Raw genomic sequence first — 14,188 nt, forward strand, 5'->3', positions numbered from 1 at the left:
GATGAGGTAAGAACAGGTGGTTACAGCCTGTCCATCAGAATGGACAGGATATTAACACCTTGTGCCACTTGTGTCCATCCATCCATTATCCAAGCCACTTATCCGAAGTCGGGTCGCAGGATGCCAGAGCCTATCCCAGCAGTCACTGGGCGGCAGGTGGGGAGACACCCTGGACTGCTTGTGCACTTGCTTGTGCACTGCTTGTGTTGAACCAACAATTCATCATCAATGAGAAGGTAGCATCTTTGCTCTTCTGTTCTCTTCAACCACCACAATGTCTCTGGATTGTAATAGTTGCGGCAAGCAGAGTAGTTGATCTCTCTCCAAAGCTAGTGGCAACAAATGGGCTATTCTAAGGTACGACAATTTGTCCTATGGGTCACTGGTGGGTATACTTCCCAACTTTGATATTCAGTCCTCAGCAGTCACATTCTCTGTGAATGACTATCAATCCAATGAGAGGCCTTCCTCCACCCCACCCGCTCGCCTGGGCTGACAGGGAGCATTCTCTCCCCCCAAGGGGAGATGGCAAAGGGCGCAGAAAAAATAATTTGAGTGATGTCTTCATCTCGCTGACTAATGAACAGATCAGCTGGGGTCAACCAATTACAACCCAAAGCGTTTAATTATTAATTACGGCCAATCTATAGCCACTTAAGGACAAGTGGCATGTTTAATGTGTGGCAGGGCTGGTGCTAGGGGTTTTGGGGGATACCAGGCCAGGCTAGGAAGGTTGTTGTGACATTTCTGCTGTTAGTGCATTTCAGCAAAGAACTGAAGATGAAATGGGGAGAAGGGAAGGGACTGTTTGAGTTGGTGCTTGCACTTTAGAAAATGAAAAGTTTTTGTATGCACATATGCAAATAAAGGTAGTCTTTAACAGCAAATAGTCTTTAGTACATCTGGGGGGAAGAAACGAAAACTAAATGATATGTACTATGACCAAACAAACTGTCCAAAATAGTGACAGGTCATTCTTTAGCCTTGATGCCACTATGTGATGACCTTTTTTTTTAAGATGATCTTTTTTGATTGGTAAACACTGTCTATGTTTGTGTCTTTTGGTGGTTGGGGTCGAGTACATTTTAAGAAGCACATGAGAGTCAAGAGTCAAGATTTAGACTACACTATTAACAGCCAAATACTATCAGTGATCTTGAGTAGTTATGCATCCTTTCCAGCCTGTTTGTGGGTTTATGTGTCTGTCTACATGTGTTTGTATTGAATCTCACGGTGGGTCAAACCTCTATAGTGATGTGCATGTGCATATCCGCATAGCTGGAGGCAAGTTGCGCAGGGTTGAGTGTGCGAGGAGCAAAGCCGCCTGAGTTGCCTGCTTCATTAGGAAACAAAATATAAGCTTTCTGGGCCATTAGGACTGACTTTAGATGCAAAAGCACATAAGTCCACGACTCACCTCATCAACGATGCATTGCAGTAACTGGAGAGGCTGGGAGAGGAGAGGGAGAGAGAGGCAGAGCAATGGAAAAACAAAGTACTTGTCTACATGCAATATCTTGGCAATAGGGAAAATCAATAGTGTAATAAAAAGATAAGTATCTACTTAGATTAATCAAATGCAGTGAGCACTGGCGGATCCATCATTCAGCTCCTGAATGTTTTTATTGTTCCATAATGGCACCTAATGTTATACCAGCAGTTAAAGCCTGTTGTAATATTTCATTTCAAAGATGCAGTGGGAGGGGATTTTCAAATGAGAGAGCCGATCAAGAGTAAAACCCCGCAACAACAAAGTGTGTGAGGACCTCTTTAACTTTTTCATTCCATCGCCATAAAGCTTACCATTAAGGATCCTTGGTTTTTCTGAATCTGTGAGGCAAGACAAAGAGGGAAGAGAAGAGGTAATAAGTAATTAGTGCGTCCAAAAAAAAAAAAAAAAAAAAAAAAAAAGCAAAAAAAAAGCAAAACAAAAATAACAATTCACTTGGACACATTATGATCACTGGGAGAAAATTATTGCATTCCTAGTGGCAATTTGAAGGCCCGTGTTAATACCATTTACATAATGAAAACACACAAATGTTAATAGCCTTACTATCATTTGTGTGTGTTTGTGCGTGTGTGTGTGTGTGTTTGTGTGTTGGGGGTGTCAAGTAATGCTTACTTTCAGAGGGATACTTTATTCTTGCCCTCCAGGTTATCTACAAATGCTTGATGTAAACGTTGCGAAAATGTTGTGCCTTCATTGCCAAGCCTTTAAAAGCTTTGTGACGAGAGGCAAAACTTTTTTTTTTTAATTCAAATCTCCTATTTCACAGTGACAATGGAAGGGCTGGTGTGGTCATGGCAAAATTTCTAACACTCAATGTCAGGAAGTCTAAAACATGACTAAATCCTTTCGATGTAGTGGGTAAACTCATTATATGAACACGAAGAGGAGATATCGGACACCTGCGTCTCGCTCAATGTACAGCCTAGCATTGTCACAATCAGAACATATAAAGGGAATCATGAATGAGAAGAAAAGTATCAGCGCTACAGCGGGACATTATTATTCTCACGATGCACAAATGGAGGGACAAAAATTATCCTCAAAAGCTGCCACAAATCAGTGAAAAAAAATCTCCTAAATGCTCGAGTTTGCTCACTTTCAAATGAAGGCAAAATTTAGCATTCCACAGAAAACCCACATTTACATGCAGAAAAACAGATTTATAAATCTGGCATACCAAACTAATGTTCCAAGGTCTTTCCAGCTTGGCTGCATGCCTGATTATGCTGAGTAAATGAATTGCTCATTTCTCCAACTCTTTTGACAGTGCATTAGAGCACTTATCGATTCACTCTATTAAATACAGGTTTTCCACACTCTGCAAATATCAAGAGACTCCTCAAATGCCCCTATATCCAGTTTTGCCTGATTTAGACATTAAAAAGCAACTATGGAAAAGTAAAATTTTTCAGAAATAATTACAAGGACAAAAATTGCATGATACTCAAGGGGTTGAAACTGTATAGTGGGAGACAAACTTATCCAAGCATAAGTGAGCACTTATTGTTTTTGTATGAGGTAATTTGACAAAACATCAACAAATTGAGGCTTAATAATCCAATCTTATCCCTCCCTCAGAACACAGCCTCCGAACACCGTGGGCTGGTTATCCCATTAACATATCAGTATGTGCATGTTCATCCTTGGGGTAAACATAGTTTAATATGATGATCATGCTTTAACAAGACTGAGGCCCTTTTCCATTCTGATATTTAATTGTTAAGGAAAAAAAAAGAGACCCTGAAGTTTGACGGACAAGCAGCCCCTTTTTCTTTGAAAATATTCTCTTAGGATGAGCAGTAGTATTAGAAAAGGCCATAAATAAATAAATAAATAAATAAAAACCCACAATTTTTGTATGCTGAATGATGGTTGTTTGACTTCAATAATGGGGAAAAAGACACTGGTGCACGATCACTCGGCTGAGTGTCTTTTGAGGAATTTTCAAAAGGATTTCTTTAGAGCTAAGGCATCAGACAACTTTTTGGCAAAAGAGTTCCTTGTTTGATCAAAACCTTCAATTTCAACAAAGATGGAGAGGATGAGGGCTCTCTGTCACCATGGAGATACGTAGAACTATAAGCAGAAAGAGTAAGAATTGGTATTCCCTGTCAATAAACATGAACTTACATTTGCGGCATGAGATCCGCTATATGTATTCACAGACTTGAGGGGGAGGGGGGTTTATCTTTGGGATGAAGGCTATCTTTACAATTGACAACTTTTATGAATGTTAAGTATATAAGCACCATCAATACATAATGCTGTGAATAAATTCTGTACATTGTGTCAACTTTCGATCACGTCTGTGTATCTGAAGGGTTAATATATGGCAAATGCGTGACAAATACAGAGAAAGGATCTAGCAGATCCTGTCCTTGGTATCATTTAGTTACGTTAGTTAGTCATATTATTCTGCCATCCTTCAAACTACCACCGCTTTGGTGCTGTCAATCAATTGGGAATGTATGTAGAGCTAATGGAGAGTGGCCTTTGTAGAAAAAACAACGGGCCTAGTTTCTTTCAAGGAGTTGCAGAGTACTTTTTAAACTGAGAAAAAATCATCTTCATGAAGGTGAACTTCACGTGGATGGCTTTTTTCTTAGTGGACCGGTTGCAACAAAGATGTGATGGATTTCACGCTATCTACTAGGCAGCTGACAGTTTCACTGGCTTCACTGATTCAATGGATCAAGCTATTGCAATCAGTCTTCTCTTTAAGTCAAACAACATACGCAAAAACTAATAACAATGGTTGTGCAACATGCATCTATTGTTCATCTATAACCTACATCATATTTCTTTTTTAGGATTTCCCCCCCTTTTTTACCCCAATTGTACCCAGCCAATTACCCCACTCTTCCGAGCCATCCCAGTTACTACTCCACCCCCTCTGCCGATCCGGGGAGGGCTGCACACTACCACATGCCTCCTCTGATACATGTGGAGTCGCCAGCCACTTCTTTTCACCTGACAGTGAGGAGTTTTGCCAGGGGGACGTAGCACGTGGGAGGATCACGCTACTCCCCCCAGTTCCCCCTCCCCCCGAACAGGCACCCTGACCAACCAGAGGAGGTGCTAGTGCAGTGACCAGGACACATACCCACATCCAGCTTCCCACCTGCAGACACGGCCAATTGTGTCTGTAGGGACGCCCGACCAAGCCAGAGGTAACACGGGGATTCGAACTGGCGATCCCCATGGTGATGGTGGTAGGCAGCGGAATAGACCACTACGCTACCTGGATGCCCCCTACCTACATCATATTTCTAACTAAAACATTGCACATTATCTCCATCTGAATGGTGTCTGACTATATTGTAAAGAAGCTAAGTGCACAAAATGCAGATGAGGCAGCTCCCTTTTCTTTTACAAATGTATAAAGAGCGGAACACTGAGATCACTACTTTAAGAGGCACGGACTTGCAGCTGCATAGGTCAGCTGAGACTTATGTCTGAAGTACACATGTTGTGCACACTAAGTTGTTCAAGGTCACACAAAAAATGCACAGGAGAAGAAATGAACAGCATGGAGATACACAGTAACTGCATTAAGTTTCACAGGTAGCCCTACTTGCCTACCAGAGAAAAACCAATAGGTTTCAAAAAGAGGTTTCTCGAGTGTCCGGCAGCCTAATTATGGGGGGGACATAGCTCCGAGTAAGAAGCTGTTGAGGTGGCGGGTGGTCTTGGACTAGATTATGGATGTTGGTGAAGGTGGCCTCCAGTAATCTAAGGCAATTTGTTGGATTCACAGTTTGGCCAATAATCTAACCGGGAGGTGGGTTCTTTCAGAGCTGAATATAGAGGAGAATGCTTTTTCACCCAATATATGTATTAATCAGCCAACTGCATGATCAGAAGTGTGGCCCATTAATAATGAAAAATAACTATGAATGTCACAGAATGGCTTGTGCTGTTTAAGGACTACATTTGGACTGAGAGAAGAGCAAAGGATCGATACTGCAATGATCCTGTAAATTCTTTTTAACGGATGTCTTGAGAGTGTACACATCTCAGAACAATTCATATCAGCTCACTCGTGGCACCGAGATATTAAAGAAACCATGGGGGGAAAACACAACAGACATTATAATCATGTCTCCGCTTATAACAATAAAAAAAAAAAAGCAAACAAGCAAGAAAAAAAAGATGGAAAAAGAGAACAATATGCTGGACACATGTCTCATGATCACTCTGTGCTGTTTGATGGATGTCCTGATGTGTAATGGAAACTATTCAAACAAACACACTGACATGCATTTGGTTTTTGTTTTTTTGTTTTGTTTTGTTTTCTTTGGGGGGGCTGAATTGATTCGAATATGAAGGAATATGACAAAATAAAGAGAAACAAAAACAACCACAGAGCAAAAAAAAAAAAAAAAAGGCAATGAATCAATCAGAGGCAACAGCGCTGGCGGCAGCACGCACATCAGATCAGGTCTGGTGTCTTCAAAGACTTTCAGAGCGAGCTGAGCAAAAAAAATCCATTAACTCCTGACAAAGAATGCAAATGAATCACAACATGTGGTGAAGTGGAATTAAAGAGACCATCTCTAATCAATGACAAAAACTAGATGACGTCTCCGCCATGCACGTGCAGCGCACACGCAAACAAAAAGAATGCAAGACAACCCATTGACTAAACAACCTCCCCACATAAAAGCAAGCTTCTTCAGAGGGGGAACGGTGAACACAAATACTCCCAACAGCGTAACAATAGCCCTTTCCCAAGTGCAACACAAGAAGTCCTCTAAAGTTCAAATAAACCTTTTATCTCACACTCCTTATCTTGTACTGCCTTACGTAGCCTGTGCATAATCTCAGACACAACTTCTTTTTTTCCCCACATCATCTCACTCCTATATCTTCAACCCCACCCCCATCCCCATCCTGACAACTCTACAGTGTTGTACTAGGTGAAGTGTAGCAGTGGGTTTGGTGGCGCAGACAGCTGTGGGGGTGTCTGTAAAAATGACAGCTTAGGCCTGGGGACTTTGGCTGGCTGCGCATGGTGAGCTGGATCTGAGCGCTATCGCCACACCACTCTGCCACAGCCTGCAGGTGTACTGTCTGCAACACCATATGGAAGAAGGGGAAAATTAACACTGAGACACCGAGAGCGGTGGCAGCAGGGAGCCTAAACCCTCTCTCGCTCTCTCTCCATAATACATATAGCATCAGATTAAAGGTAAAGGTGATTGGAAAGGACTGAGGAAAATGGATAGAGAGAATGAGGGGAGTGAAGAAAAAAAACATCTAAAAGGGAACAAAAGAAAGGAGAAGGATAGCCAAAGTGAATGAATGATATGTGATAAAATACAGCTCTTCAAAATAGGGTCTGGAGCACCGTTTGCTGAATATGTTTAAGATAAGATTTTTAATCCTCTCCCAATAGCTCTGATTATTTACATTTATTTATGCATCTATCCGGTTTTGACTTAGTGGAACACGTGTTCCTCTACCTCTTGTTGACAAGACTGTACAGAATTACCTAAAAAACAAGGACTTGGAGGTCAACGGCACTCACATAAATAAAACATAACGGCTGTCTGTTACAATCAGAACACTAGAACAATATCATTCTGGCTGGGTTTATTATCCAAGAGTCATACTTACAGACTGAAAAGACAGCAAAAGTGATTTCCCTGCAGAAATAGCTGCCGCATAGGACTGACAAGGATGACTGACAACTGGAGTCGTGACGGACTTTAAAACTTTTTTAAGCATGAATTGTAATGCTGAAAAGGGATGCAACTATAAATAAAAAATGTAAATTTCGATTATCTTTGGTAAACTGTGTGCATCCTATAACAACCTAGGTGAGTGTGTTACAGTGGTGAAATGATGTAGAGAATTATAGAGACAATTTGTTTCTAGGTACTTCACATAAACAGGTAACTCAGACTGAGCAGCTTCAAAGTCCAATTAAGCTGACTCAAACCAAAATTAAAAATTCTATACTCGGGCATACGGGTAGCATAGCGGTCTATTCCATTGCCTACCAACAGGTTCGAATCCCTGTTACATCCGGCTTGGTTGGGCATCCCTACAGACACAATTGGCTGTGTCTGCGGGTTGGAAGCCAGAATTTGATATGTAGTGTACTGGTTGCTGCACTAGCGCCTCCTCTGGTCGGTCGGGGGGAGGGGGGTAGTGTGATCCTCCCACGCACTACATCCCCCTGGTGAAACTCCTCACTGTCAGGTGAAAAGAAGCGGCTAGCGACTCCACATGTATCGGAGGAGGCATGCCGTAGTCTGCAGCCCTCCCCGGATCGGCAGAGGGGGTGGAGCAGTGACTGGGACGGCTTGGAAGAGTGGGGTAATTGGTCAAGTACAATTGGGGAGAAAGAAAAAAAAACGGGGAAAAAAATCAGAAAAAAATTCTAAACATAACTTTGGCAAACTGGTCAGACAGTAAACAGGGAACTGAAAAGGCAAAATAATAGATGAGGTAGAAACTTGTGTCTCACAATGTCACTACTAATACATGAAGTGGTGATGGTCAAGTCAAGTCAAGTCAATTTTATTTGGTGAGGAAGAACCCATTGTGTACTATGTTCTTTGAAAAATCCATTAAATACATAATCACACAATGACAGTAAATGTGATAATGAACAGGTTACTAGATGTTTCCACAGGTACAAATGACTACACTCAAAATGAAGACGTGCCCTTTGTTGTAGCAACACACACATACACACACTATGACCGTGGTGTGTCAGTTATATCACTGAACAATTAATATAAACAGTGCAGCCATTGTAAGGCCTGGCTTTTATTTCCACATTTTCATGTGTTCGGGAGCATCAATCAACCGAAGTTATCAGAGGGATCTGTCATGACAGTAACACTCGAAGAGACAGCTAACTGTTGGAGAAGCCCTTGAAGAAGAGCAACTCCATGTTGCATTAATTCCTGTAAATACAGCTTTGGGTTTCCGTCTGTACACTTAGGATAACACGATGTAAACATGAAGCTCACAGACAATAGCCTTGACTAATCGTCAGTAAATTGGCTTCCTGTTACCCAGATTGTCTAAGTGACTGCTTTGTTTCATAATGGCAATTGGGTAACAATCTGTCCGTAGGTAATGCGCCCTTATTTAATCAGTTACAATGAAACTTATCTGATGAGGACACATGTACATGTTGCCCAAAGCACAGATAAAATAGCACCAAACTTACACAGGACACCATAATTTTCCTCAGAAATTTTTTTTGAAACACCAGGTCATGACCCCACTACATTTTTGCAGTTGTACACTGAACTGGGAAATAACTCTCTTAATTTTTTTTTTATTTTGATATACTTTATTAATGCCCGTGGAGAAATTACACTCTGCATTTGACCCATCCTAGCTGTGTAGCTATGAGCAGTGGGTAGCTGCCGTGCAGCACCCAGGGACCAACTCCAGTTCGTCTTGCCACACCTTGGTCAAGGGCACAGACAGGAGTATTAACCCTAAAATGAATGTCTTTTTTGATGGTGGGGGAAACTGGAGCACCTGGAGAAAACCCACCACAGACACGGGGAGAACATGCAAACTCCACACAAAGGACAACCTGGGATGACCCCCAAGGTTGGACAACCTCGGAGTTCAAGCCCAGGACCTTCTTGCTGTGAGGCGACAGCGCTAACCACTGCGCCACCATGCCACCAACAATATGAAATATCTTTTCACAATATGAAAAGAAAGCAATGCGTCAAAGCGACAATGTTTACACTTAGTATTAACCTGTTTAGATGTTTTCTGGATGAGGCATTGTAATTAGAATCAGAAGTGAATCAGAATCATATATACGGGCAGGATGGCTCAGGAGGCAGAGTCGTCTAGTAATCGGAAGGTCGCTGGTTCGATCCCCGGCTCCTACAGAGAGCGTGCCAAAGTATCTTTGAGAAAGACACTGAACCCCTAACTGCTCCTGATGAGCAGGTTGGCCCCTTGCATGGCAGCCTCAACCATCAGTGTATGAATGTGAGTGTGAATGGGTGAACGTGAGGCATACATTGTAAAAGTGCTTTGAGTGGTTGGTAGACTAGAAAAGTGCTGTATAAATGCAGTCCATCTCAATGTACTTACACACAGAATTACAACACAGCAATCTTCAGGAATATATACAAGGAATGACTACATATATTAGAAGGTGATTGGCTCAACTAGACCACCTCCAAATGTAGTATGACACACACTGTGGTCGCAGAATAAACCAGGTGAAAATGCAATCCATGGGGGCACCCGGGTAGTGTAGCTGTCTATTCTGTTGCCTACCAATACAGGGGTCGGTGGTTCGAATCCCCATGTTACCTCCGGCTTTGTTGGGTGTCTCTACAGACACATTTGGCCGTGTCTGCGGGTGGGAAGCTGGATGTGAAGAGTAGGGTAATTGGCCAAGTAAAATTGGGGAGAAAAAGGAGGAGGGGGGGATGCAATCCATACAGCATGCTCACATTCATGAGTGCCACCCAGGAGGGCAGACACATCATCCCCGCAGCAAGTACTTAAACGCACTGTAGCTCATTTTGGATGTGGCTTTTTACTCAGATTCACCAAAATCTGCCTTAAGCCACTGTCAGAACAGTAAAAGAGTTATCCATTCATCCATTACCCAAACCGCTTATCCAACTAAGGGTCATGGGATGCTGGAGCCTATCCTAGCAGTCATTGGGCGGCAGGCAGGGAGACACCCTGGACAGGGCCGCCAGTCCATCACAGGGCCAACACATTCACACCTAGGGACAAGTTAGTGCAGCCAATTCACCTGACCTACATGTCTTTGGACTGTGGGAGGAAACCGGAGCACCCAGAGGAAACCCACGCAGACATGGTCAGAACATGCAAACAACACAGAGGAAGACCCGGGACGACCCCCCCAAGCATTAATATTCACAACAGCTGCAAACAAGATTGTGGCAAAATTACTTATCAGTTCTGATGCCTTTAAGACATTAAAAACCCTCTAACTTAATAACTTTTAGAATATCGTTTTATTTGAATACTGTTTGTGATGACAAAAGACAAACTTGCTACCTAAGCACCCACTTGCCTACTTTGCAAAGTGCACACAAGAATTGAGACATGATCACAGTGCAGACACACTGAGTACAACATGGCCATAAAAAATACCAGGTAGAAATACAAAGAGCCTGATCCTTCAATATCTAAAACACATGCAAGGTAAAACCAGGTGTAAATCAGGGGTAAACCTGATATCTATTGAAAAGGAATGTTGTCTATGTGAACACATTTGAGCTCTCTGAACAGAAGGGACTTTTAATGGGATAAAAGCTGTCTGTAAAATGTTGGTGAGTGAACAATATGGTGTAGCCACTGTCCAGGGGACATCTATTGAAGGCAACCAGCCAGCAAGTAAACTAATGTAACCGGATTCGGATTACTCAGTAAGGGATTAGTGAGATAAAACCATCTTAAGAGTTGATGGGATTGAGAAGTCACTTCTGTAGTCACCAATTACAGTTGAGCAGCATCTTAACTTAAAGTAAACACGGAGAATGGCTAAGCAGAGACAGATGGGGAAAAAAAAAGTTGTGAAGTCAAACAATAGATAGGCCTTACAGGTTTCAGAATTGTGCTAAATTGAACAAATATTGATATAATAGTCATCAATATTTCTTTTATGCCTGGGCTGTTGAAGAGTCAAGATTCAAATTCAATATTCGTCACATACTTCACGTACAAGTATAATAAGCAGTGAAATGATTTTTTGGTAAACTACGAAACTGTGCAACAAAAGAAATGGAAAAACAATAACCATAAAATGAGAGTAACACCTTCTTTCAGCTCGTTTCCTGTTTCTCAGGGGTCGCCACAGCGGATTTTATAGTTTCTATTGGAACCTGTGAGGGCACAGCACCAATGGCGGCATTGACTGATCTGGTAGTGAGCCTCAACCGGTCAATATATATGATCTACTCAATCTGCATAAGGATTTGGCAAAATTTTACATCGGATGCCCTTCCTGACACAACCACTAACCCCGTGAACTATGAAATATAATAAATATGTGTAATATATAATAATAATAATTGTGTTGTCTTTAAGGCATAATATTGGATAGACTCTTATTTTGATAATATTCTATACTCTTATTTTGATAAGCGTTTATCAAGCATAAAGAGTTCCAATTTCACAGAGTTCGCTTCCTGTTATTCATTCGAAGAAGCCAGCTGAATCTGTACACATGCCTTTTACATCCACCCTAACCCACACTGTAAATGCCACAGAGGCAATGTTGTGAGTAAATAATTTCATTGTTATACTTATAAGTTAATGTTAAAAAAGTTATTTACATGAAAAAGCATTTGATTTGGTTGTAATTAAAATGGCTTTATTTACATGTATTTACATTTGGAAAAACACATGCTACCAACAAAATGGTGATTGTTTATATTGTTTTTGTTTCAGTTTTCACTCTGTCTGTGTAACATGGTGTAAAGAGCCACAGTAAACAGTAAGTAAAGCTTACTACGACTCAAGTCATCACTTTGCAAGAAAGCATTTAACTAGTTGGATAGCTGCAGCTTTTACGCTGTAGTGAAGACAACATAGTGAAAAGACAAAGAAAAGCTGGTGTTGTACATTGTGGTAACATGGAAGAAAAACAAAGTGACAAGATTTCAGTGGCAAGTAGAAGTTCACTGTCATTTACTTCGTCAACTAGCTCATTAATACGCGCTCATGCTAAAGCAGACGCAGCCTTGCATTTGCAGACCAAGAAGCTAAAGCTAAAATAGAGAGAGCTGCTAAGGAGGCTGAGTTACAGAAAGAAAAAGCTGACAGAGAAGCTGAATACCAGAAAGAGAAAGCAGCTAAAGACCTAGAAGCGCAGGTAGAAAAGGCAAGAAGGGATACTGAGCTAGAAACGCTTGCTATCCGACAAGAGGCAACAGCATCTGAAACCGAAGTGGCTGTGTGGGAAGCAGCAGAAGCAATGGAAATTTGTGTTGTAGTGGATGAAGCAGGCCCATTAGAGGAAGACAAAATGGAGCGAACAAGTGAATACATCCAGTCTCATTTTGACCCAAAAGTACAAAAAAGCCATCCACCTGCTGATTCCCCAGCGCAAGCGGTCATTAATGCTAGCCCTTCAACATTTCAGCCCCCTGCCAATGAGAATTTTCAAGAAAGCCCTAACAATCCTTTCACCACAAGATGGCGGCCCTCTGTCTTTCCAAATGAGCCGCTACATGCAAATAATACTAACCACCCGGCATTAGCCAGTGACGATTTTGGCTATGCGTATGTGCCACCGGCAATCAAAGTGGAAAATCAGGCTCCACACGGAGAATGTGATTATAGGAGAAATTCAAAAATGTGTTACACTGACTTAAACAAGTCTACACAGCCTTTCCAGCCCCAGTGTAAGCAGACAGCTAACCACGGTGCACCTGCAAACGAACACCTGGCACAGTACTTAGCTCGCTGCGACTTGCTGAGTTCAAGTTTATATTGATTTGACGATAAGCCTGAAAACTATCGAAGTCATCATACAGCAACGCCAATCAAGGGCTAGTCCTCACAGCCACTGAGGAATTGGACTTGATGACTGAATGGCTCGGTAGGGAATCCAGTGACCATGTCAAACGTTTACGGTCAGCGCACGTAACAAATCCAGTCACAGCACTCAACAAGGCCTGGGAATGTCTCCAGGAATGTTATGCAGCACCTGAAATGATCGAAAAGGCTCTTTTCAACCGGCTTGACAATTTCCCGAGAGTTTCGGGGAAAGACCATATGAAGCTCCGGGAACTAGCAGACTTGCTAATGGAACTAGTGTGCCAAGGAGGATAGATACCTCCCAGCTCTGTCCTACCTGGATACTGCACGTGGGATTGAACCCATAGTTGCAAAACTACCCTATGTGATTCAAGAAAAATTGATTTCTGCTGGTTCAAGGCACAAAGAAGAAAATAGAGGACAATTTCCACCATTTGAATTCTTCACCAGGTTCGTATGCTATGAGGAACGGAAGAGGAATGACCCCAGTTTCGCTCTTCCAAGTGCTAATGGCTTACCTGAGAACCCTGTCTATAAAGGCACAAGGAACCCTATTTCGGTTCACAAGACAAATGTTTCCTCACCAGGTTCGAGCACAAACAGTCTTGTGAAAAGTGTCAACGAGCCAAACAAACGCTCCCCAATACATGGCAAGCCACACTCCCTTCAAGCTATGTAAAGCCTTCAGAGCCAAAAATCTGGAGGACAGAAAGACTTTCCTCAAAGAAAGAGGAATCTGCTTTAAGTGTTGTGACTCAACCACTCACTTAGTGAAGAACTGTGCTACTGCACTTAAGTGTACGGAGTGTGATAGCGCCTATCATGACTCTGCTATGCATCCAGGCCCTGCACCTCAAATCAAATCTCCCTCAACTGCACCACACAATGGCGGGGAGGGAGAAGAAAGCAACAACGTCACAGCCGTTGTTGACTCAAACTGCACTGAAGTTCCTGGAACAGGGCAAGTAAGCTGGTCTTGTTCTAAGATTTGCCTTGCGAAAGTATATCGCAACGGTCAACCGGACAAAGCTATCAAGGCCTATGTCCTCCTGGATGACCAAAGTAACCAGTCGCCAGCAAGATCCAATTTTTTTTAGCTGTTCAATGTCAAATGTGAACCATATTCTTACTCTCTAAGAATGTGTTCTGGCACAA

General features: G+C 42.2%; 1 protein-coding gene across 1 annotated transcript in view; it reads right to left on the reverse strand.

Annotated features, from left to right (window-relative positions):
- map2k5 (mitogen-activated protein kinase kinase 5) overlaps positions 1 to 14,188 on the reverse strand; it is a 127,586-nt gene that overhangs the window by 41,822 nt on the left and 71,576 nt on the right. Inside the window, exons 18-19 of the mRNA XM_056278631.1 lie at positions 1,804 to 1,830; positions 1,418 to 1,450 (exon numbers count right to left, since the gene is read on the reverse strand). Coding sequence (XP_056134606.1) covers positions 1,418 to 1,450; positions 1,804 to 1,830 — 60 coding nt within the window. The remainder of the gene's footprint in view (positions 1 to 1,417; positions 1,451 to 1,803; positions 1,831 to 14,188) is intronic.

Source organism: Lampris incognitus, chromosome 4 (genome assembly GCF_029633865.1).
Source record: "Lampris incognitus isolate fLamInc1 chromosome 4, fLamInc1.hap2, whole genome shotgun sequence".
NCBI lineage: Eukaryota > Metazoa > Chordata > Actinopteri > Lampriformes > Lampridae > Lampris > Lampris incognitus.